The sequence below is a fragment of the Hevea brasiliensis genome, chromosome 8 (assembly GCF_030052815.1).
Source record: "Hevea brasiliensis isolate MT/VB/25A 57/8 chromosome 8, ASM3005281v1, whole genome shotgun sequence".
Lineage (NCBI taxonomy): Eukaryota > Viridiplantae > Streptophyta > Magnoliopsida > Malpighiales > Euphorbiaceae > Hevea > Hevea brasiliensis.
In genome coordinates, this window is record NC_079500.1 from 7,013,644 (window position 1) to 7,040,111 (window position 26,468).

The window sequence follows — 26,468 nt, forward strand, 5'->3', positions numbered from 1 at the left end:
ACTATAAATGTTTGAACATATTTACAAAGGAAAAGTTCTACAAGCTGGAACAAAAGTAAAACAAAAACTAATCTAGTTCTATTGTTTTGCCCTTGTCCAAGGATGTTGCTAAGGGGCTGGTAGCTGCTGGTTGCTGTCGAAATGATGGTGCTGGAGGAGGTGATGGAGGTGGAGGTGGCATTCCCAGAAAGATCATGAGTTGCTTCACCATCTCCTTCAATTCTTTCTGCTTGTCCCTGGTTTCCATGACAAGGTCAAATAGTTGATCATGACGATCCTTGAGTGTATCAAGACCAGTGTCAAGTTTCCTATCCACAAAGTATATATCATCACTAAGCCTTTCAAGATAGGTGAATAAGGCTTTAGTGTTGAATGCAGGAGGGGCTGTGGATGAGGAAGGTTGAGTCAGAGGAGGTGTGGTGGCCGAGAAGGCTGGGGTCTCTGTTCGATCGAGGGTGGGGTAGGTTCAGTAGAGTGCTGTGGAACTGATGGGAAAGGTTGGGCTTCTGGTTGTGCAATGGGCTCAGTTTCTGCTGCAGGTTGTGCAATGTCAGAATGTGGCAAACTGAACCCTGTTTTGGATAGGTGTGCAGTATCAAAATATAAGGTGTCCACAAGTGCTGGTATTGGGTGCTCTTCAGGACTAAAACCAAAATGCTTGGCTATGACAGTTAGGAGCCCACCCAAGACAATGTCACCTATGGATTTGGTGGCAATATGCAACACATGCTCACAAAAGAAATAACCAGGAGAAACCTTGACCTTGTGAAATGCACACCATAACATAAATAATTCAGATTTCCCCACAGCACCAGAACTAGTCCCTCTGCCCAATATAGTGCTAGCAATCAGCCTATGAATAAACCTACGTGCAGGGTCAAGTATTTGAGAGGTTTTTGATCTGCCAGCAGAAAAAGTCTGAGGTTGGTTTGTGATGATTCTCCAGAATTGTGCAGCATTCCAAATACCCTTATTTGCTACTTCTACCCCAGTATATGGCACTCTAAATAGCCCATCCATTGCAAAACCAAGAATGCTATGAAATTGATCCAATGATAACTCTCTATTTTGCCCCAAACATCGAAATTTCATAGTTGGCTTAAAATCTACATCATGCAATTTCAGGTTGGCAGAGAATGAGGAAATAAATTCCAATACTAAGGCTGGGTAAACTATCTCCTGCTTATGCACAAATTCCATCCAACCCATACGATCAAGATATGCAACTACATTGTCAAATAAACCAAGAGATTGTAGAGAATCGGCAGAAATATACCTCGTGGGTTGTACCCTCCTATCCTTGAGTCTCTTAAAAGCTGCCTTGTGAATTGTATCAGGAAGAGGCCAAGGTAGCTTTGATACCTGTGAAGCTACTGAAATTGGCTTTTTGCTGGAAGAGGGTGTGGAGGCTGGAGTTTTTGGCTTTTTGGGTGGTGGTTCCGACAATGGGGTGGGTGGTTCTTTGCGTTTGGAAAGAGGAGGTGCAGAGGACATGGGTCGCACAGATTTCGACCCAACTTTCCGCTTATAGGTGGTTGTGGGAGGTGGTGGGGGTGTCTCTTGTGGAGGTAGCGTTGACAATGGCGACACCTGGAGAGGGGAAGTTTGAGGGGAATGGGGAGGTGATTCCATGGGTTTCTGATAGTGAGGATGGAGAAGATGAGGGCGGAAATGAAAATGCAGGGGGAAGTTAGGGTTTATACGGTGAAAATGTGAGTGGAGAAGAAGGGGAGAGGAAGGGTTATTTGGGAATGAGGATCGTGAGAGAAGAAAAACAGTGAACAGGGATATCGGGGTGAAGGTGGGAAAAAATTTGCCGAAAAGAAAAGTTTGATTTAAACGGGTTTTGTAAAAGCTGCATAAGGGGAAAGTGAATGTTTATAGCTTATGCACTAGCTTATGCAAGTTTCGCCCTGTTTTGAAGTTCAGAAAAATATGTCATGCAGAAGTGCATAGGTCATGCACTCTGCTTATGCAGGTCTCGGCAACTTTTGAAATTTGAGGAGTGAAGTCATGCGGGAGTGCATAAGTCATGCACTCCCCTTATGCACCTCTCGGCAGATTTGGTTTTTCAGAGAATCGGGTCATGCAGAAGTGCATAGGTCATGCACTCTGCTCATGCAGACTTCGGCAACTTTTGGAATTTGGGTTGGTGGTCATGCAGGTGTGCATAAGCTATGCACTCTGCTTATGCACTCGCAATAAGGGTGAAAAATGGCAAGAATTGTGGTTATGCAGGATTGCATAAGCTATGCAGTTGCTTATGCACAATTCAACAAGATTAAGATTGCAATGGAACATGAATTACAAGTGTGAAAAATACTCTAGAATGAAGAAATATAATTCCATGAAGCATAAACCATGAGAAATTTTCACCAAAAACACATCAATATATACAAAGTTCATCAAAAATACATCACACAAGCTTGTAGAAGATGGATCCTGCATAAAAGGCATTTGTGACCCATGCCATTTTAACTCAAATTCTGCAAATCAACATTTAGCACAATAAAAACTCAATAAAACCTGCATAAGATTGCATCTATCCACAAATGATGAAATGAACTCTCCAAGTTATGCCAAGAAAAATGCAATATTGTCCACCTTGAATTCCACAACCCAAATAATTTCATAACTGCAAAAATGGCTCACTTACCACCATATTAACATTAAAAGCACATTTACTTAAAAGTTACACATCCAACCTCACCAAGAACTTAAGTAATTTGCTGCAGACACCCTTTTTGCTGCAGATTTCATTTTTCCTCTGCATAAACCAGATTGCAGCTCCTGCACAGGTTATGCAGCAAAAATCAATCAGTTTTTGGGAGAATTTGAAGGACAAAATTTTTAAGTTAAGAATCACTTCCCCAACAGTTCACCAGCCTTTCTTCATTGAAATACATCTACAAGGGACAAGATTTAACAATGTCAAAAATTGAATTTGGGGAGATTTAAGATAAAAACTAAAGCAATGAAAATAAAGGTAAATCAGCAAAAGCAAAATAAAAGGACTTGGGATGCCTCCCAAGAGGGCTAATTTATAGTCCTTAGCTGGACTCTTCATGAATTTCAGTGAAAAAGAGGTGAGGGATTGGAGAGCTTGTAACAGCTTGCTCCCTTTATCGGGTCTCCAGTTATGTAATGTTTCAATCTATGCCCATTGACCTTAAAATTCCCAGATTTTTCACTCCAAATTTCAATTGCTCCATAAGGGAAAACCTTAGAAACTCTATATGGACCAGTCCACCTTGACTTAAGTTTTCCAGGGAACAATTTCAATCTTGAGTTGAACAATAAAACTAAATCACCTTCTTTGAATTCCTTTTTCCTAAGATGCTTATCATGCCAAACTTTAGTTCTTTCTTTGTAAATACGGGCACTTTCATAAGCATCCATCCTGAGTTCTTCAAGCTCATTAAATTGCAATAGTCTTTTCTCACCAGCTTGCTTAAGATTAAAATTCAAGGTCTGAATGGCCCAATATGCTCTATGTTCTAGCTCCACAGGTAAATGACAAGACTTACCATACACCAACCTAAAGGGAGTAGTTCCTATAGGGGTTTTGTAGGCAGTTCTATATGCCCATAAAGCATCATCTAGTTTGATAGACCAATCTTTCCGAGGATTGTTCACTGTTTTCTCCAAAATATGCTTGAGCTCTCTGTTAGAAATTTCAACTTGTCCTGAAGTTTGAGGGTGGTATGGGGTAGCTATCTTGTGCACTACACCATACTTCCTCATTAAGCTCTCAAATTGTTTATTACAAAAATGTGAACCCCCATCACTAATTATGGCCCTAGGAGCTCCGAATCTACTCAAGACAAATTTCTTTAAGAATTTCACTACCACTCTAGCATCATTAGTTGGAGTTGCAATAGCTTCCACCCACTTTGACACATAGTCAACTCCAACTAGAATGTATTTATTACCAAATGAAGGAGGAAATGGCCCCATAAAATCTATTTCCCAGACATCAAATAATTCTACTTCAAGAATACCATTTAGGGGCATTTGATCTCTTTTTGACAAGTTTCCACTCCTTTGACATTTATCACATTCCAACACAAATTTCCTCACATCCTTAAAAAGATTTGGCCAAAAGAAACCAGCTTGCAAAATTTTACTAGCTGTTTTAGAGATTCCAAAATGTCCTCCATAATCAGAAGCATGGCAATGATGCATAATACTCTGTGTCTCCTCATCAGGAATACATCTTCTAATTAGACCATCACAGCATCTCCTAAAGAGTAAAGGATCATCCCATCTATAAAATTTCACCTCATGCAAAAACTTTTTCTTTTGTTGCCATGTCATTCCTAGAGGTAAGACTCCACAAGATAGATAATTCACAAAGTCTGCATACCAAGGTAATTTAGCAACAAGAGAGAAAAGTTGTTCATCCAAGAAAAACTCATCAATAGGGATTTCATCCAATTCTTCATCATCCAATTTCAGCCTACTAAGATTATCAGCAACTACATTTTCAGCTCCCTTCTTATCTCTAATCTCCAAGTCAAACTCTTGTAGCATCAGAATCCACCTAATGAGCCTAGGCTTAGCCTCCTTTTTACGGAGTAAATACCTGATGGCTGCATGATCTGAAAATATAACCACCTTTGAGTCAATAATGTAAGGTCTGAACTTTTCCAATGCAAAGACAATTGCTAAAAATTCTTTTTCAGTTGTTGCATAATTTGTTTGAGCCTCATCCAGTGTTCTACTAGCATAATAAATAGCATAAGCCTTTTTGTCCTTTCTTTGACCAAGAACAGCTCCAATTGCATAGTTGCTAGCATCACACATAATTTCAAAAGGTAGGCTCCAATCAGGTGGTTGCATGATCGGTGCAGTGATAAGAGCTTGCTTCAACCTGCAAAAGGCATCCAAACACTCTTGGTCAAATACAAATGGTGTGTCATTACTTAACAAATTAGACAAAGGTTTAGCTATTTTAGAAAAATCCTTGATAAAGCGTCTGTAGAACCCGGCATGTCCTAGAAAACTTCGAATTCCCTTGACATTGGTAGGAGGAGCCATCTTCTCTATCACTTCAACCTTGGGTTTATCAACCTCTATTCCTCTGTTAGATACCAAATGTACAAGCACTATCCCTTCCTGAACCATGAAATGACACTTTTCCCAGTTTAACACAAGGTCAGTATCTGCACATCGCTGCAAAACTTTAGAAAGGTTAGCCAAGCATATATCAAATGAAGATCCATAAACAGAAAAGTCATCCATAAAAACCTCCATTATATCTTCAATGAAATCTGAGAAGATTGCCATCATGCACCTTTGAAAAGTGGCTGGTGCATTACACAACCCAAATGGCATCCTTCTATAAGCAAAGGTTCCATATGGACAAGTGAATGTGGTTTTCTCTTGATCATTTGGATGGATAGGGATTTGAAAAAAACCTGAGTATCCATCTAAATAGCAAAAATAAGAATGCCTAGCCAGTCTTTCTAACATTTGATCAATGAAGGGAAGTGGAAAATGATCTTTTCTAGTGGCAACATTTAATTTTCTGTAATCTATGCACATTCGCCAACTAGTCACTGTTCTGATGGGAATTAATTCATTATTTTCATTTTTGACAACTGTCATTCCACCCTTTTTTGGGACAACATGTACTAGGCTTACCCAAGTACTGTCTGAGATAGGGTATATGATCCCTGCATCAAGCAACTTTAAAATTTCCTTTTTAATAACTTCTTTCATATTTGGGTTCAACCTCCTTTGATGTTCAATAGATGGCTTACAATTTTCTTCCAAAATGATTCTATGCATGCAAAAGTGTGGGCTTATTCCCTTAATGTCATCTATGGTATATCCTAAGACTTTCCTAAATTGCCTCAACACTCTTAACAACTTATCAGCCTCTAAAGTACTCAAGTTTGCATTTACAATTACTGGATAAGTGTTATTAGTGCCAAGAAATTCATACCTGAGCTGAGAAGGAAGTTGCTTAAGTTCTACCTTAGGTGCATCTTCTTCCTTGAATGATGGTTGCTTAGATTCAACTTTTTCCTTTTGTGTGAGTTGAAAAACTGGAGCAGAAATAAATGGTGGACTACCCTCTAAGTGTTGAGCATATGCAGCCACGTGAGGGTTGTCATAGTCTATGCCTCCTCCATGAACCAAACAATTTTCAAGTGGATCTTCTGGATATTTCTTTCTGAAATGTTCTCCAACCAGCTCATCAATAATATCAATTCTCAAGCAAGTATCAGCTTCAGAATGATGCTTTTTCATAGTGTTATTAATGTTGAAAACCAATTGCTCTTCACCAACTCTAAGAGTCAATTTTTCTCCTTTCACGTCAATCAAAGCACCAGCTGTAACTAGGAAAGGCCTTCCCAAGATAATTGGAATATTAGAATCCTCCTCCATGTCCAAGATGAAAAAGTCAACAGGTATATAGAACTTCCCAACCTTTAGAGGCACATTCTCCAAAATCCCTTCAGGATACTTAATTGATCTGTCAGCTAACTGAAGAGAAATGTGGGTTGGTTTTAGATCTCCCATATTGAGCTTCTCATAAATAGAGAGGGGCATAAGGCTAACACTAGCCCCTAAATCACAAAAAGCTTTTGTAGAACATGATTCCCCAATGTGACATGGAATTGAAAAACTCCCTGGATCCTTAAGCTTTGGAGGAAGTTTCCTTTGGAGGATAGCACTACATTCTTCTGTCAAAGCTACAGTTTCATGGTCTTCAAGTTTCCTTTTGTTTGAGAGAATTTCTTTCAAGAATTTTGCATAAGAGGGCATTTGTGAAAGAGCATCAACAAAAGGCACATTTATGTATAGCTTCTTCAAAACCTCTAAAAACTTTCCAAATTGCTTATCAAGCTTGGCTTTGTGAAATCTTTGTGGAAAGGGAAGCTGTGGCTTGTAGGGCTTAGGAGGTATATACTTCTCTTCCTTCTCTTCAATTTTCTCTTTACATTTTTCTGCACTCACTTGTTTTTCACTTTCTTATTTTTCACCCTCATCAGTTTCTTTCTCATTTTCTCTCTTCTCATTATTTTCACTCTTCTCATTATTTACAACTTTCCCACTTCTTAAAGTAATAGCTTGACACTGCTCTCTTGGGTTTTCTGGTTGACTTGGAAGCTTACCAAAAGACTTGGTACTTGAGGAAGATGCTTGTTGTGCAATCTGATTTTCCAGCATTCTGTTATGTGTTTGCATCTGTTCTAACCTTGCTTTCATCTCTCTCATCTCCTCATCATGCTTATTTTAGTTAGCAAGAATCTGTTGTAATAAAGCTTCAGTGGTGGAACTTTGTTCTTGCTGTTTTGGTGGAGGATTCATATTTTTTTGCTGAAAATTAGGCAATGGTTGCCTATTTTGCTGATATGGAATTCCTTGTTGCTGTTGTGGTTGAAAATTCTGATTTGGAACTTGACTTTGCTGATTTCCCCATGAAAAGTTGGGATGATTCCTCCAATTTGGATTATAGGTTTGAGAGTAAGGATTCCCCATTTGTTTGTTTCCATAATTACCAACATATGCTGCTTGCTCTCCATAGTCTACTCCACAGCTGGTAGTTCCCTCTGCATAAGCCACTTGTTGTAAACTTCCAGATGATGATGATGAACTAACCAACATACTCAAATCTTCCATCTTCTTAGCCAAAACATTTGTAAGTGCATCAAACTTTGCATTAATCATGTTGAACGGATCAAGATCATACATTCCAGCAGCTTGCCTTTTTTGAGTTGGAGCTAGTCCTCTTGGACTACTCCAAAGATGAGTATTCTTTGCAATTTTCTCCAATAGCTCATAAGCTTCATCTTCATGCTTCATAATAAATTCTCCTCCTGTTTGAGCATCAATAATCCCTCTGATTGCAGGAGTGACATTTGTATAAAAATTCTGGTTTATCATCCATTTTGGAATGGCATGATGTGGGCATAATCTCTCTAATTCTTTCCATCTCATCCATGACTCATAAAGAGTTTCATCTTCTCTTGGTCTGAAAGCTGTCATTTGATTCCTCAATTCTTGAGTTTTTCCAGGTGGAAAATATTGTGCAAAAAATGCATCAGTGAGTTGCTCCCAATTTGTAATGGAGTTGTGAGGTAAGAGTCAAGCCAATCCAATGCTCTATCTTTCAAAGAGAATGGGAATAGCTTCAATCTTGCTGCATCATCAGACACTCCAGGTTGTTTTTGCATGTCACAAATCATAGCAAACTTCTTCAGATGTGTGTGTGGATTTTCAGAAGGATGTCCTCCGAATTGAGAATTCTGAATCATTTGGAGAACTCCAAAATCCATCTTGTAACTATTTGCATCAATTCTTGGTCTTGCTATGCTTTCTCTCAAGTCATCAAAACGAGGAAAAGCATGATCCATCATACTTCCCCTAGGCACGTTTGCATTAACAACTTCTTCCCCTTGGGCTTCATTTTCATTGTTTTGACCATTTCCAGCATTACCAACACCAATTCTAATTCTCTCATCAGCCATGTCTGCTTCTAATTCAGTTTCTCTCAAAGCTTCTTTTCTTTTTCTGGTTTCTTTCTTGTTGGCTTTACAAAATTTCTCAATTTCAGGGTTGAACAATAAGGATGTGTCACTTGTGCTTCTAGCTCTTCTCATAAAAAATTAAAAGTACCTGAAAAAGAACAAACAAACACAAAATGAAAATATAACAAAAATAAAACTAAAAATAACTAAAATAATCAAGAATTCAATCTTAAACAAACAACTCCCCGGCAACGGCGCCAAAAACTTGATGTGTCCCTACCGCAAGTGCACGGATCGTACAAGTAATACAGAAAGATATCGTTCCCACGAGGAGTTGTGTTAATGATTGAATTTTTGATATAAAAAGTTGACTAAATTGAGCTATTTTTGAAATTAGAGTAACAAATTAATAGGTATTGGAGTATGAAATCTATATGTGCAAAATTAATAATCTATTCAACAATGTACTAATTAAACTAAAATTGCATCAATTTGGAATAAGCAAGTTGAAATATGGCAATATTTAAAATGGCAAGCAATTAAATTTGATTGAAAATTAACAATGGTAAAAAGGCGATTCCGGAGTTCGGGATTTCATATTCGAGCTATTTTGGGATTTTTAAATTGGTTATCCAATCTCGTGGAACTTACGAATTTTAAGGAGATTAATTCTTAAATCCTTTGAATACCCTTTCGAGTGAGACAAAGAGTGCCTTAATCAAACTAATCCTACTTTCGTGGAGTTAGAATTAATTAAGACCCATTAAGTTCTATAATTAATCTGTGAATCCTCTTAATCCTTAGTCTATTTCTAGATCTAAGTTAATTAAGTCCAATTCCTTGATTATCTATCACAAGGCCTTCTCCTTTCGGTGCCTCAACCATGGATTAAGAACATCACTTAATGGGATCCTACATTAAGCATGTCATTAAGCACACAAGAAATGAATAAAACTCATTAAGACCACAAAATATGGATTACCCAATCAAAATCCACAAAATATCTCAAATATTACAACCCTTACTCCAGAATCAAAGTAAAACTACTCACTACCCATAATGTCTACAAGATATTCTGAATTTAAATGTAAATAAAGCTCTAATCTAAGCTAAGAAACAAAAAGCTCAACACTAGAAATGTAGGAAAAGGTAGGAAGAGAAAGAAATCTCCAAATCTAGTTGGGAATTGTGTGAAAAACGAATGTGACTCTTCAGCTGCCCTTGCTCCTGCTCCTTTCCTTTCTTTCTTTGTCTCCCTTTTTCCCCCCTTTCTAAAATGGGAAAATGGGAATATTTATAGCATTTTCTGACATGGAGCCCTAAAATGGTATTTTCTAGGAGGAATTATCTGAGGGAATCTTCTGCCAGCTCATTAATAAAACCTTTATGGGACTGCATAAGTGGACTGCATAAGTTATCACGATCCCTTATGCGATTTTCACTGGTTCTGGTTCACTTATGCGAAACTGCATGACTTGGTGCATAGGTTATGCACAATTCCGTGAGAGTGCATAAGGGAGGCGTGAATGTGCATAAGTTATGCAGTCTCCTTATGCACATTTCGGTTGGTTCTGGAACAGTAATTTTTCTCCTTATGCAGATCTGCATAGCTTATGCGGCAAGTTATGCACAATTTGGTCAATGCATATTTCAGCTTGAAAACTTGTTTTTGACATCTTTGGCTGTAGAAGTCACTCCTCAATAGCAAAATTTCTCTTCAGTCCTTCAAAAACACCATTTTTCCTACAAAACAAAGTAAAAATTACAAATTAATCCAAAATCGACAATTATGAAAAACTAACTAATTAGCTAATGAAATTAGCTAAAAATGACTAATAATCAAATAAAATGGTTATGAAATTAGACCTAAATGACTATGAAAAATGTATGCATCATGCATAGCTAAAACTATGCCTATGCAGCATCTTATATAGAGTCAAAGCTATAAAGAATAAGTGAAGACAATGCAAGTCCTTACGCATGCTTTGGTAAGCTTCAGAGAATTTTCGTGAAGATGCATAGGCTGTGTAGAAGGTTATGCACATTTTGGCAATCCTGGGAGATTTTCCAATTAGCTGCATAGCCGAATGCATAACCTATGCATGAGACTATGCATGTTTTGGCAGAATTAACTTCATCTTTCATGAAGGTATAGAAGCTATGCAGGAGGCTATGCATCTTTCAGCAGGTTTGCACTATCTTTCTAGTCTCTTGCATTAGATGGTGCATAGCCTATGCCTATGCAACTTTTGACATGAGAATTTCTTTCATTTTCTGGACACAAGTTGCATAAGCTATGTAGCTTCTTATGCTACTTTCGATAGCCTTCAAAATCTTCAATTTTTAGGCTTTATTTTTGGCACTTTTGGACTTGGATTTTACTCTTCACTTACATAATTACCTTTTAATCTCTCAAAAGCACCATTTTATCTACAAAACAAAAACAAAATTACAAATTAATCCAAAATTAACAATTATAAAAAATTAACTAAATAACTAATGAAATTAACTAAAAATAACTAATAAATTGATAAAATAACTATGAAATTTAACCTAAATAACTACATGAAATGTATGTATCCCAAACTCGAATCTTTACTTGTCCTCAAGAAAACCTTAAAATATAATGCAATTTTGGTGTGCCTTGTGCATAGAGTTATGATAATCACCTATTAGAGCAATCTAACTCACCTCTAGCTATACCAACAATCCATATACCCATCCTTCAAGATACAAAGAATCTAATGCTTACTCATGCTTTCATCGCTTAGCTCAAGTCAATTAATTATTCAAAAATTTCCAAACTAATCAATCAAAAGAGAAAGTCATGCTCAAAAAGAACTCTAGAACAATCAATAACCAAAGTGCCTCTATATAAAATGATGAAACTTGATGAATGGATGAATAAATTCTCAATCCCATAAGCAAACTTCCCATCCCTATCTCCACTAATGTAGTAAGTATAATCAAGAGATCAAAGGACTTTTGGGGATGTAATGAGGCTGGAGGGTTCAAAATGAAGCTAAAAAGAAAAGGGGTAAAAGGGATTCAAAGCATCAGAATATTTTTTAACCTTGAAGATATAAGGTACACTTTTTTTTAACATAACAAGAGAAAGAAACACACACTGAAAATATTCAAGTGCTATCATATTTTACAAAATATACAAAATGAAGGGGCTACTTTGATACTTTAAGTTTGTATCTTATATCTTTTCTTCATGATTATCCCTGAAAATACCACCCCTAAACTTATTTTCTTCAATTACTTTGAGTGAATTTCTTTCACTTTGAATGACAATAATGAAAGGCACATATATACTTGCACTTTCACAACATGATAAGCATTTCTTCTCCCTTTTATTTTTTTTTATTATTTTTATCCTTTTTTTATACCAAATTTCATGAATAATTATTCTCATGAAAAGGGTAGGAGTGTTTGGTTCATTGGCTAGGTAGTAATAAAGGTTTCAAGAAAAATTAGGAATAATGTAGGCTCATAGGGGATTGCAAGGGTTAATTTTAATGAGGAGACAATGCCAAAGGTTTTAAATGAGAAGGTTTAAGTGAAAGAATGCCTAATCATCTCTCTTTTCAAGTATAAGCTGATATTTCACTTTGAAAGGTTTAGAAAGTTTATTCTAGGATTGGTGAGACATTACTTAACTACCTTTTATCCTATTGCTCTCACTAAATACTCCAATCTCTAAATAAATAGTTGGGTGACTTTTTGGCTAAGAAGATATGAGCAAAGGTAAACACTTCAAAACTTTGCACCTCTTAGGATCTTTTAATCATCAAATCCAATTATAGGTAAGCTAAATCACTTTACTAAGCAACTCTCATTACTCAAAGGACTTCGCAAAAATTTATTTCATGAATGCATGATTTTGAAAATGAGATGCATTAAGTAATAAAAGAAACCTATATGTAGTATCTATATGATATAATTTTTATATGATGTATTATGTATGTATGTGAGTGTAATATACTTACAATGTAAGTACATAAATGAAATGAAATGTAATGCATCTATACTAAAATGTGAAAAGGTTTTTGCAAAAATCAAAATTTATACACATCCCCAAACTCAAAATTGTACATTGTCCTCAATGTCTAAAGTAGTGCACAAAGAATTTCAAAAGCTTCGGATAAACAACAAAGCACAATTTAAAATAGATGAAAGTGAAAATGAGATGGCGAAAATTTACTTGGAATAGGAGAGATAGACAAACTGAAGAAAAAAAGCAGGGCATAATATACTTAGCAACATAGTATGATAAACGAATTGATGTTGCATAAGCAGTCTGTATAAGCTATGCAAGATTTATTTTCTGCTAAACTAGTTGCATAGGCAACTGCATAGCCTATGTAGTAACCAAAAACCTACAACAATTCTTTGCTGGAAACAATTGAAAATAACTTTATAAGGAAGAGATATACACAGTTAGGCATAATTGGAGATTGAAAGTATATATATAAGCATTCAAAAACCAAAATCAATATCCATGAAAATGTATCTCAAAAAGTAGAAATTCAAACAAACAAAATTGAATTTTTTTCCAAGAATTGCAAAAATATAAAGTGCTGTAGAAAAAGGAAGAACTACTGGAGATTATCAAAAGCTAAACATAAGTCAGTCTATGTCTATGGTTTTGCCCTTGTCAGAAGGGTTAGCCATTAAACTGGATCCTGGCTTCTGCTCCTGCTGTAACACCCTAGGCAAATCCCACATCGACAAAACACGGGAGAGATGCTGGGTTCATAAGATGGAGGTTCCTAACCCCTAGTGACGCGTTTTAAAACCGTGAGGGCTTCAGCCCAGAGCGGACAATATCACTAGTGGGCCGGGCCATTACATTTGTGGTATCAGAGCTGCTCCACGTGCAACCTTGAATGATGGTGGGGCAAACCTCAGAGAGGACGCTGAGTCCCATAAGGGGGGTGGATTGTAACACCCTAGGCAAATCCCACATCGACAAAACACGGGAGAGATGCTGGGTTCATAAGATGGAGGTTCCTAACCCCTAGTGACGCGTTTTAAAACCGTGAGGGCTTCAGCCCAGAGCGGACAATATCACTAGTGGGATTTGTCGATGTGGGATTTGCCTAGGGTGTTACAATTGCTTTGGTGGCTACTGCACTGGTTATGATAGAGGTGATGGTGGCATACCTAAGAAGGTCATAATTTGCTTCAGCATCACTTCTAATTTATCTTGCTTTTCTCTAGCTTCCAGGATGAGATCAAAGAGATGGTCATTATGATCCTTCAGATTATAAAGTCTTGCTTTTAACTTCCTATCCATAGTGTAAATGTCATCACTCAATCTGTCCAAGTAAAGTGAATAAAGCTGTAGTGTTAAACAGTGGAAGATCAATAGAGGAAGAAGGTCCAGCTGTAGATTCTGGCTATGCAGGTTCTAGTGCTGCTGTCTGGGCAGTTTGGGCAAATGGTTGTGGTGGTGAAAATGCTAAAGACATAGGTGCTCCAATTCCAATTTTAGATAAAAACACTATATCAAAAGAGAGTGTATCCTGAATGGAAAGGATGTTATACACTGCTAGGTTGAAACCAAAATGTTTTATTATAGTGTTAATAAGCCCACCTAGAACTATATCACCAGAAGATTTACTAGCTGTATGCAAAACATGCTCATAAAAGATCTGAGAGCAGCCTTAAACTTGTTTATAGCACACTAAAGAATAAAAATATAAGTATTACCAAGAGTACTAGTGTTAGAACCCTCCCAAGAATAATGGTGGCTAACAATCTATGAACAAATCTAAGAGCTGGGTCTTTAATCTAAGAGGCCTTAGGTCTACCAGCAAAGAATTTATGTTAATCATTGGAAATAGTTTCTAGTATTGATTTTCATCCCAAACATTGTTATCCAATACAGTGGTATTTTTATAGGGCATTTAAAACAATCCATTCATATCAAATCCAAACTGCTCATGAGATTCATCAAAAGATAGCTTCCTATCTTACCCTAAGCATCTAAATTTCATTACAAGTTTAAATGACTTTTCATGTATTTTCAGCTCAGCAAAGAATGAAGATATAAACTCTAAAATAAGCACTAGATAAACAATCTCTTACTTCCTAACAAACTCTACCCAACCTAAGCCTTCTAAGTAAGTAAACACATCATCAAATAACCCAAGAGATTTCAAAACATCCTCTGAAATATGCTTAGTGGCTATTATTTCCCTATCTTTCAACCTCTTAAAAGTAGCCTTATGTTCATCATTAACTAATGGCTAAGGCAATTTAGGTGATACCTATTTAGGGATAGGTTAGGTTATAGATGCTTTGCACTTGCCTGAGGTGAGGGACTGAAATGTAGGTGCTACTGCTGGAGTGCCTAAAGCTTTTGATATTGTAGTGGATGCCACTTTAGGATTTTTGGGTGATGGTCTAGAAATTGGGGTTTCTTGAGATGGATGTTTGTGTTTTACAAGTGGTGGGGAAGAGGAAGCAGGTTTGGTGCTATTAAAACTCCTCCTTTTATCGGTAGAGGGAGGTGAAGCTTGTGGTGGAGGTAATTAAGGGTCGGGAAACTAGATTATGAGAGGTTCAATGCACAATGATGACCCTTGGGGTGAAGGTGGAGCTGGTGAAGTCATGAAAATGGAAAAAAAAAGGTTGTTTAGAAAAGAAAAAAAAAGCAAAAAAGAAAAGGAAATGGGATTTAAAGATGGTGTCTCGGCAAAAAGATAAAGAGAAGAAAAGAAAATAGCAAGAAAAGAGGGAGAAATGGACAAGTGGTGAGCGTCAGCCTAAAAAAAAGAGAGAAAGTGGGTTAGGGTAGTTTTGGCAAAAGTGCATAGGGCATGCGAGAAGGTGCATAGATAGAGGCGTGAAGCTGCATAGCCTATGCAAGATATTATACACATCTCGGCAAAGAAAAATGCAACATTTGAAATCCTAGTGTGAAGATGCATAGGTTATGCAGTAGTTTATGCATGTTTTGGCAAGAAGAAATGCAAAGCTTTCAAATTCCAGCGTGAAAGTGCATAGGCTATGCAACAGGCCATGCATATTTTGGCTAATGCAAATAAAATTATTGATGGAGCAACGTGAAGCTGCATATGGCCTACGCAACAAGCTATGTATTTTTTTTTCAAAATTATAAAAACATGCAAAAACAGAGTTGAAACACCTAGAATGTAATCTAAAAAATAATTTTGACTTCAAAACTAAAATTTTCATGAAAAAGATCAATTGAACAAACTCATTTGCATCCAAATTAACACCCAAAGTTATATAAATTCACCAAAACATAGATTCACCGAATTAAGAACATAATGAACAGCAATTCATGCATATCAGCTCATGTGAATAGTAAAAACTTCAATTAATCCGCAAATTTTTAATTTCAACACCTCAAGACTGCAAAACTTGTCCTAATGCACTATTACTTAAAATTAAATATGCCAAAACTCAAAACTACACCAAAATACAACCAAGCACACCAGATTGTTGTATTAATTCTCAAACCAACCTCAACAAAACAAATTTAAATTCTTGTTGTTAGACAAAATTAGTCTCCAAACCTCATAAATTGGACGATGAGCACAAAATCACATTAGAAAGGCAAATTAGGAGTTAGAATACCAAACCTCAACTATTTCTTAGATGATAACTATGCTGACAGTAAATTTCCTTTTTTTTTTGCTACACAAAAGCTGAAAAGTCTATTGCACAAGATATCAGAACAACAAAATCTACATATAAAGAAATGAAGACAAATCAGCCTTGGGAAATTGAATAATAAAAATAACAAGTAAGAAACACTCCCTAATAGTGCAACATCTTCTTTCTTTTTCAAAATGTATTTACAAAAGATAAAGAAAAAAAAAATTAAACAATATCAACAATTTGAGCTAGGGATAAACTAAAACAAAATAAAACTGATCAAAATAAAATAAACCAAATTAAAAGAATGGAAGTAAAGCTAAGATAAAGGACTTGGGGTGCCTCCTGAAAGCGCCAGTTTATAGTCATTAGCTCAACCTTTGATTCATTTTTATTGAGAAGAAGGTGTAGGATCAGAGAGTTTGCAAAAGCTTGCTCCCTCAATTGGTTCTCCTATAATATAATGCTTCAATCTATTCCCATTAACTTTGAAACTCCTAGATTTTTACTCCAAATTGCAATTGCTCCGTATGGTAAAATTTTAAAAACTCTATAAGGACCAGTCCATCTTGATTTGAGTTTCCCAGGAAACAATTTCAACCTAAAATTAAATAGTAAAACTAAGTCACCTTCTTTGAATTCTTTGCTTTTAAGTTGCCTATCATGCCAAGCTTTAGTTCTTTTTTTGTAAATACGAACATTTTCATAGGCATCCATTCTCAGCTCATCAAGTTCATTAAGTTGCAGTAACCTTTTCCCACCAGCTTGTTTGATATCAAAATTCAAGGTATGAATGGCCCAGTAAGCTTTGTGCTCTAGCTCTACAAGTAAATAACAAGACTTACCATACACCAACCTAAAAGATGTAGTGTCTATAGGAGTCTTGTAGGTAATTTTATATACCCATAAAGTATCATCCAATTTAATGGACCAATCCTTCCTAGAATTGTTGACTGCTTTCTCTGGGATGTGCTTAAGTTCCCTATTAGACATCTCAACCTATCTAGATGTTTGGGGTTAATATGGTGTAGCTACTTTGTGTACCACACCATACTTCCTCATCAAGGTCTCAAATTGCCTATTGCAAAAATGAGTACCCCCATCACTAATGATAGCCCTAGGAACTTCAAATATGCTCAAAACAAATTTCTTTAAAATTTTGACAACAACTTTTGCATCATTAGTTGGAGTTGCAATAGTTTTTACCTATTTTGATACATAATCAACTCCAACTAATATGTACCTATTGCCATAGGAAGGTGGAAATGGTCCCATAAAATCAATTCCCCATACATCAAATAATTCCACCTCAAGGATACTATGTTGGGGCATTTCATCTCTCTTTGACAAATTTCCACTTCTTTGGCATTTATCACACTTTAGCTCGAATGTTCTCACATCCTTGAATAGATTGGGCCAAAAGAAACCAGCTTGTAAAACCTTACTAGCTGTCTTTGAAACTCCAAAATGTCCCCTATAATTAGATGCATGCCAATGATGCATAACACTTTCAATCCCTTCATCAGGAATACATTTTATTATTAGCCCATCACTACACCTTCTAAAAAGTAAGGGTTCATCCCATGTATAGAACAACCTCATGCAAAAATCTTTTCTTTTATTGCCAATTTATTTCAGGAGGCAATACTCTACAAGACAGATAATTTACCAGATCAACATACTATGGCAACTTATCAATGATAGAGAAGAGTACTTCATCCAAGAAAAATTCATTAATGAGGACTACATCCAACTTCTAATTGTCAACTTTCAATCTACTCAAATTATCCATAACCACATTCTTTGCTCGTTTTTTATCTCTAATTTCTAGATTAAATTCTTGCAATAGCAAAATCCATCTAATTAGTCAAGGTTTGGCTTCCTTTTTGTGGAGAAAATATCTAATTGCTACATGATCTGAAAACACAAATCAATCACATATGATTTGAATATTTCAAGTATAAAGACAACTGCTAAGAACTCCTTTTTAGTAGTTGCATAATTAATTTGAGCTTTATCCAATGTTCTACTTGTATAGTAGATAGTATAAGCCTTCTTATCTTTTCTCTGACCTAAAACTGCTCTAATAACATAATCACTAGTATCGCACATGATTTCAAAGGGTATATTCTAATCAGTTGATTGCATTATTGGTGTAAAAGTCAATGCTTTCTTTAACCTATAGAAAGCATCAAGACACTCTTGGTCAAATATAAAAAGGCACATCTTGACTTATTAAATTTGATAAAGGTTTAGCTATCTTTGAAAAATTCCTAAATATTGTGGTTTGCTAGTGTTCGCCGGCCTCCGGCTCATTTCCAGCAATAAGAAACTCTTTCCTCGTAGATGTAGATCTAAGCGTAGAAGCAGCATGTCAAAAGGGGCAAGATAAGAAAAAAGAATAAGCGCTCTTGATCAGCAAAGCAAAGAAACATTGCGCAAAATTCAGACTACAAGAATCAAAATGAACAAATGCGGGTAAGCAACAGGCGTAATGACCACCTCGGCAATGGTTTGCCCAGCTAACGGCATCTGGATCAAAACAAAAACAGTATCGGCTCTGCAGACTATCACCCACAAGATAAAGACAAAATTTCCGCAAAAGCAAACCCAACCTTGAAAACAATGCTTGAGGCACAACCCAAATCACAAGTATCCTGGTGAATTTTAACTCTTTGCAGCTGGGTTTGATTGCAATGGGCTGGTCATAGGGCTAGTAAGGTTGACCAAACTGTCTTGGATTGTGGGATATTGAATTGGGCTAGAGTAAGGAAGAAGGGCAAGCTCCCCAACTTCACTTTCAGGCGAAGGCCCATCTCCACTATGAGATAAGGTATTTAATAAAACTAACACCTTTCTTCAAGAGGCCAGTTGTGATATTCGAACTTCAAGATTCTCATACTTAATAGATCTCTCTTATTATCCAAATCAATCTTTAAAGGGTTATTTTATTTATTTTTTTCAAATAAAATTTAAGTTCATAGACCTAATTCAAATAGGTTAGGTTGAGTCATTTCTCCAGAGTGAGGACAATACTTGCTTTGATTAAAATCCTACTTCGTAAATTTCCACCTTCCAGGCCATTTGTCCAACATATTATTTTTTTTTTTAGTTTTATAATGGAAAGCTTTAGAAAAAGGAAGCACAAGCCCTGGCCCACCATCTTGTTTCCTTGCAAAAGCCTAATCAATAAAGGAAATTAATGGAAGATTAGTATCAAAAAGATGTAAACGTGATCTTCACTTTCTAATTAAATATTAATTATGATCAACCGTGGGGTTTAATTTGGTCCTCATCCCTTATTTTATAGGTTAGCAGCATCGAAGAAAGTCTCTATTTTTTTTTTTAAATATCGAAAGTACTCAAAGAAAATATTTTCAACTGTTGCTATGGAGAAGATTCGACCATAATGATCATCGTTTTGCCTGGTTTTCAAAGAACTCTTACCCAAATACAAGTCGAGAAGAAATATTTACTTGGACCAATTGCTCTAAGACCTTGACGGATTTATTATTTTTAATTCTTAGCTTTCTATTTTTATTTTTCTCGGTCATTGGTTGAACAAATTCCACTAGTAGTTTTACACACGTTAGCATAAAATATATTTCAAATAATTTAAATTTAACTTAAATTTTTTTAATAGTGATTTAATGTGTAATTTGAATCAATTTATAGTTTAAAATGATGCAATTTTAACTCACAGTGCAAATATATATATATATATGCTTCTCGCTTGTTATACTTAGTAGGGGTCTTCAGTTCGATTCTGGTTCAAGTACAATTCTAGTTAAAATTGAACTGAAATTGAAATCAAACCTTTGACTCTATGATTTTAGGAATCAAACTTAGAATCAAACTTCAGTTTTGGTTCCATTTCGATTCAAAACAATTTTGGTACGATTCTAATTTTAATATTGATTTCATTTAGATTATAATTTCATTTCAAATCTCGCTTTTTACGCTTAAAACTAAAACATTCTTATGTTTATTTTAAAATAGAAAACACAATTTTAAATTTCTAATATGAAAATAATAATAAGGATTATAAGATGCTTTAATATACTTAAGACTAAAATTATTTTTAAAAGTTAGAAAAATAAAAGATAATATAAAATTATATAAACTTATAATTATTAAAGATAAATTAAATTTCATATATATATAAAATATTAATTACATATAAATATAAATTTTATTGAAATTATAAAATATACCTAAAGATATATATAAAAAAATAGGTATGAAATAGATTTATCGATTTGATTTTGGTTCGATTTTTGATAAAGAGCTAAAATCAAATCAAAACAGTAAATTTTTATTTGGTTCAGTATAGTTTGACTCTTACAATAATGTTTTTTTTCAATTTCGGTATGGCTTCAAACCCCACGGCCTAGTTCCAACTTAGAATTAAACTAAAATTGAATCGATTTAATTAATTTAAAATTGCAATCGACTTAAATTTACCATTTTCTTTATTTTTTGAATTGTAGGAAAACCATCTAGTCCTATTTAGAGTTAAAACAATTTCTTTTAAAACATTTAGAAAAAAAAAATTAACCATTACATTAAATAAAATTAGGGTTGAATCGGAACTTAAATCAAAATCGAAATCGAAGGGACCATGTGGTTTGGAATACCCTAAACCTTGCATTGGAGCTAGTTGGAACCGAACCAACTGTCAAGTCTAGTGTAAACAGAATAACTATATTTTCACTATGTGTATACTTTTTAATTTTAAATAATAATAATAGTAGTAGTACCATTAAATATAAGCCCATTAGTTATTCAAATTAAATATCCAATTATAATAGCTAATTGATAAAGTCATAAAAAAAGAATAAGTACCATATAACTTTTAGATAATTATAATGGTTAATTGATGAATTCATGTTATTGCCTCTATAAATATGCTTGCACTTGATGAACTGAACTACCAACTTCTCAAAAAATTTTCCCCTCCTTACAGCCAATAGCCATTATCCAGTAGTCCTAAACTACCCTCAGAAATTATTCTCTCAAACCGCTGCATGTATGGGGCTTTCATACCGGAGTTTATCCTTCTGCCTTTTTTCTATTATTCATTTCTTCTTCTTGAACTTGCCAGCATTTGCCATCCTCAGGAATAATGAGACAGATCGAATTGCTTTGTTAGAATTCAAGGCTAAAATAACCCGTGACCCTCTTGGTATCATGAGATCATGGAATGACACTCTTCACTTCTGCCAGTGGTATGGTGTCACATGTGGACGTAGACACCAGAGGGTCACAGTGTTAGACTTACCATCCCTCCAACTTTCAGGTTCCATATCACCACATGTAGGCAATTTGAGCTTTTTAAGGAAGCTTTACCTTCCAAACAATAGCTTCAGCCATGAAATCCCTTCTCAGATTGGCAATTTGCGAAGGCTGCAAAGGTTAGTCATTCATAACAATTCGCTTAGTGGGCAAATTCCTGCCAACTTAAGTGGTTGCTCTAATCTTATTTTAATTTTCTTAGACGACAATGAATTGGTTGGGACAATTCCTGCGGGGATAAGTTCCTTACCCAAGCTCTATTTCCTCTCAATAGCCATCAATAATCTGACAGGAACTATCCCTCCATCTTTTGGGAATCTGTCATCTCTTGAGAGACTCTATGCATATAGAAATAATTTTCATGGGTTGGTCCCTCGTACTCTAGGCCAATTGATGAATTTAAGGTTTCTATCCTTATCTGACAACCAGCTTTCTGGTACCTTCCCTCCTTCAATCTTCAATCTCTCTTTGCTTGATAATATAGACTTGGGGTTCAACCACTTACAAGGCAATCTTCCCTTGGATTTAGGCATCTCTCATCCAAATCTCAATTTCTTTTCAATTTCTTACAACCAATTCAATGGAACCATTCCAACTTCGATTTGTAACGCCACAATTCTACGAGTCCTTCAACTGGCGTCAAACAATCTTATCGGAAGAGTGCCTTCTCTTGAGAAATTGCATAGGCTTTGGCGATTAAACATTGCTGACAACCATTTTGGAAGTGGGAAAGTTGGTGACTTGAATTTTCTTTCCGGTTTGACTAATGCCACCACTTTAATATATCTCAACATAGCCAACAATAGCTTTGAAGGCAAGCTGCCAGAATACATAGGCAACTTTTCAAAGAAGCTTGAGAGGATTGATATAAATAACAATCAGTTTTTTGGAAACATCCCAATTGGAATCGAGTTTCTTGTTGGCTTGAAAGGTTTATATGCAGAAGATAATAGATTGTCAGGCACTATTCCTTCTAGCATAGGCAAGCTTGAAAATCTTGTAGAACTTTTTCTTGGCAATAACAATTTCTTGGGATCTATTCCATCCTCTTTAGGGAACTTGACAAATCTCCTTTCAATTGATTTAGCTGTAAATAATCTTCAAGGCCTGATCCCTTCGAGTTTAGGAAATTGCAAAAACTTGCTCACATTAGATCTTTCTGTAAACAACCTTACTGGTCCCATACCTCCAGAAATTACTCAACTTTCCTCCTTATCAACTTTTCTCAACTTATCTAGAAACCATTTGTCAGGTTCCCTTCCAATGGAAGTAGGAAATTTGAAAAATCTGGGAATCCTAGCCCTTGATGAGAATAAGTTATCAGGAAATATTCCTAGTAGTCTTGGCAGTTGCACAAGGCTAGAATTCCTCTACATGGGTGGGAATTACTTCCAGGGGACCATTCCTTCCTCTTTAAGCGCATTAAGAGGGATTCGAGAATTGAATCTTTCTCGGAACAATTTTTCAGGCAAGATTCCAGAGTTCTTAAAGGAATTTAACTCATTGGAGTATTTGGATCTGTCCTATAATGATTTTGAAGGTATGGTACCAATAGAAGGCATTTTCAAAGATGGAAATGCAACGTCAGTGGCAGGAAACAAAAATCTTTGTGGTGGCATTCCTGATTTTGGGTTACCTGCTTGCAAGATTGAACAACAAAAGGGCAGATTGACTGTAAGATTGAAAAAAATAATCAGCGTTGTTTCTGTGCTTGTAGGTGCAATCCTTGCGCTTATTTGTTTATTTCTTTATCTTTCAAGGAGGAGAAAAGGAGAATCTACATCAATAACTTTCGGGAATGCACTATTGAAATTATCTTATCGAAAGCTCCTTAAAGCCACAAATGGATTCTCTTCCGATAATTTGATTGGTATAGGTAACTTTGGATCTGTATTTAAGGGGACTCTTGAACAAGAGGGAATGGTTATTGCGGTGAAGGTGCTTAACCTTATGCATCGAGGAGCTTTAAAAAGCTTTATGGCTGAATGTGAGGCCTTAAGAAACATTCGACATCGAAATCTTGTCAAAATACTCACAGCATGCTCAGGTGTTAATTATCAAGGTGATGATTTCAAAGCTTTGGTTTATGAGTTCATGATTAACGGAAGCTTAGATGGTTGGCTGCATCCAACTCTTGGATCAAATGAAGTATCAAGGACTTTAAATATTCTACAAAGGCTGAACATAGCCATTGATGTTGCTTGTGCATTAGAGTATCTTCAGCTCCATTGTGAAACACCAATTGTTCATTGTGATCTGAAACCGAGCAATGTCCTTCTCGATGAAGAAATGACTGGACATATAAGTGATTTTGGATTAGTAAAGTTCCTCTTTAATGAGTTGCTTGGCAATTCTACAAATCAATCTAGCTCAATTGGACTAAGAGGAACCATTGGTTACTGTCCTCCAGGTAATTGGACCTATCATGACCTAATGGTTTTACATTGATATTTTTCTAGTACTGGCAGCTAGCTAGAAAATTAATTATATTTCATATTTTTTTTCCTTAAATTCTATTAACTATGACATATGTATTCTAGAGTATGGAGTGGGAAGCGAAATATCAACATCTGGTGATATATTTAGCTTTGGCATACTCTTGTTGGAGATGTTCACAGGAAAGAGGCCCACTAACAACATGTTCAAGGAGAATCTGAGCCTTCACAATTTTGTTAAGAAAGCATTGCCAGCACAAGTGATAGAGATTATAGATCCCAACCTTTTTCAAGCACAACTCGATGCAAACCATAACCACAACTTCAGAAACAGAAGAAATGATTTATTGATCGAGTGTTCGATTTCAATATTTGAAATTGGAATCTCATGTTCTGCTGAATCACCACAAGAGCGCATGAATATCGGTGATATTGTTGCTCAACTCTCTCATGTCAAAAACACACTTCTTGGGGCTGAATTACCTCGGGAGAGGGAAGCAGCAAGTGCATTTCTATTGACAGGTAAACAAAACCAACTTACTTCCCTATATCAACTTAATTTCTATTGGCAGGCAATGATCATACAGAAATCTGATTATTGTTTGCCACAGGTGCACAAAGTTGATGACTTGGATGCAATTGCGAAGTGTTTGTTGATCTACAAAGCATAAATAACAGGACTCAGATTCCAAGTGTCTGTTCATCAATGGCAATCAATATGCACACATTTCAGGAAGCTTTTGGTCTCTGTTCTTCCCTTACCATGAATCTACATGTAGTCAAACGTTTATAATATTTTTGCGATTAAATCAAAATTAGAAAATGAAATCTTTATATCAATTAATAAAAATTTTATTTAACGAAGCTTTTGGGGCTGCAGTCCTTTACGATATGGACCAAACAAGACCATTTAGTATGGACTACATCAAAATGATGTATTCATTTCATACCTTTATCCAAGTCCAACAAATAAAATACGACTTATTAATTTTATATTGTGTCTCTTTATTTTTTTTTATATTATAATTAAGTAAATAATGTCTAAATTTATTCATTATAAAAAAAAACTCAATTTTTATTTTTTTTATTTTTAAATTCCACAAGTATTAATAAATTCAATAAACTCAATTATTAAGTTTTATATATATTATTTTTTATAAATACGATTTCCTATTTATTATATTTTCTATTTTGATAAATAGTGTTTTAATCATTTATTAGTTTATGATATAAGACTAATTTGCCATATAATTTATTTCATTCATGTAACTAAAAAAAAAATATTTTTTTCAAATAAAAGAATAAAATTTAAATTTTAATAATTTTTTGTTAATTGATTTGATTATTAGCACAATAAAAACACAATATTATGGCATAATTGATATTATTATCATAATTTTCTCTTATTTTTTTCCACCAATTTTTAATATTTAATCATTGCTAATTTATTTTTTTTTTGTGTTGTAATTTATTATTTTGTATTTATATTATAAGTTTCAATAATTATCCTTTTTTTTTCTAATAATGTCTTAAACATTAACATTGTGTTACATTTAAAAAAATAGATGTATGAACTAAAATTGGACCAAAACCCGGTTGAACCATATTGAATTGGAGACCGACCGGAGTCATAACCATACATAATTGAAATCAAAATTATTTTTAAATCTGCTCAAACAGAAAAAAAAAAAGAAAAAAAAAAGGAGGTTTCGATTCTAAGTTAAATGTCAATAGCCTCCAATCATCGATTTCAATTTGAAATCAGACCGTCGCTAGGTCTACTCGCCAACAAACTATTTTGGTTTCTTTTGAAAAAAAAATATATATATATTATAAATTCAAATAATGTACAAGCCGAGATGACGCGTAGCTTTAATATTTCTTTTTCTTTAGTGGAATGTTACCATCAAATCTTTCAAAAGAATATTTATTCGTGATCTTCCCTTCCTAATTAAAAATTAATGATGAAATTCACTTAGATTATTTTAAATTCATTAAAAATGACAAGATTTATAAATAAGGATTTATTTAATTTTTTAAATATTAACATAAAAATTGAAATTATAATTTTATTTAGATTATATACAAAGACAATTAAGAAGGGATAAAAATATTTTCAAATTTTATTTCCTTATTTTCTAAAGAATATATATTATATAAAAAATTAAGATATCAATTATAAATTATTGAAGGTTATAAAATATAACTATTTATTTATGTGCTATCAATTTTAGATTGAGAATGTAAATATATATATATATATATATAATCTCTATATATTTTAATAATATATATGATTTATGAATCTACTCTTAATTCTTTATTTATTACATATATTCTATATAATAAAAAACCAAGATAAATTGAAACAATATAAATTATGTAAAACATGTCCCTAAAAAATATAAAAGATAATTTTTTTACACCCAAAAAGTAAATTATTAAATTAATTTCTTTATATCAATAATTAAATACAGAATTAGTTATCAATATTTATAAAAATAGAATTAATAGAAAATAATAGTGAATAACTTTTGACATGAGTCCCATTCAATTCTTGAACAAGAAACCTCACCAGAAGGCTGGGGGCATTAGCTTGCAACTCCTCTGAAGGAAG

At 34.7% G+C, this 26,468-nt stretch overlaps 1 protein-coding gene and 1 non-coding gene across 2 annotated transcripts; both read left to right on the plus strand.

The window, feature by feature from the left end:
- Positions 1-1,445: 1,445 nt before the first annotated feature.
- On the plus strand, positions 1,446-24,522 carry LOC110672280 (probable LRR receptor-like serine/threonine-protein kinase At3g47570). Its single transcript, XM_058150619.1, has 3 exons — positions 1,446-1,689; positions 21,226-23,826; positions 23,957-24,522. Exons 1-3 carry the CDS (start codon positions 1,446-1,448, stop codon positions 24,520-24,522), a joined length of 3,411 nt encoding a protein of 1,136 aa, XP_058006602.1.
- LOC131182715 (small nucleolar RNA R71) lies at positions 7,910-8,016 on the plus strand. The gene has a single exon (XR_009150976.1). It is a non-coding gene; the product is annotated as a small nucleolar RNA R71 (small nucleolar RNA).
- Positions 24,523-26,468: the final 1,946 nt, after the last annotated feature.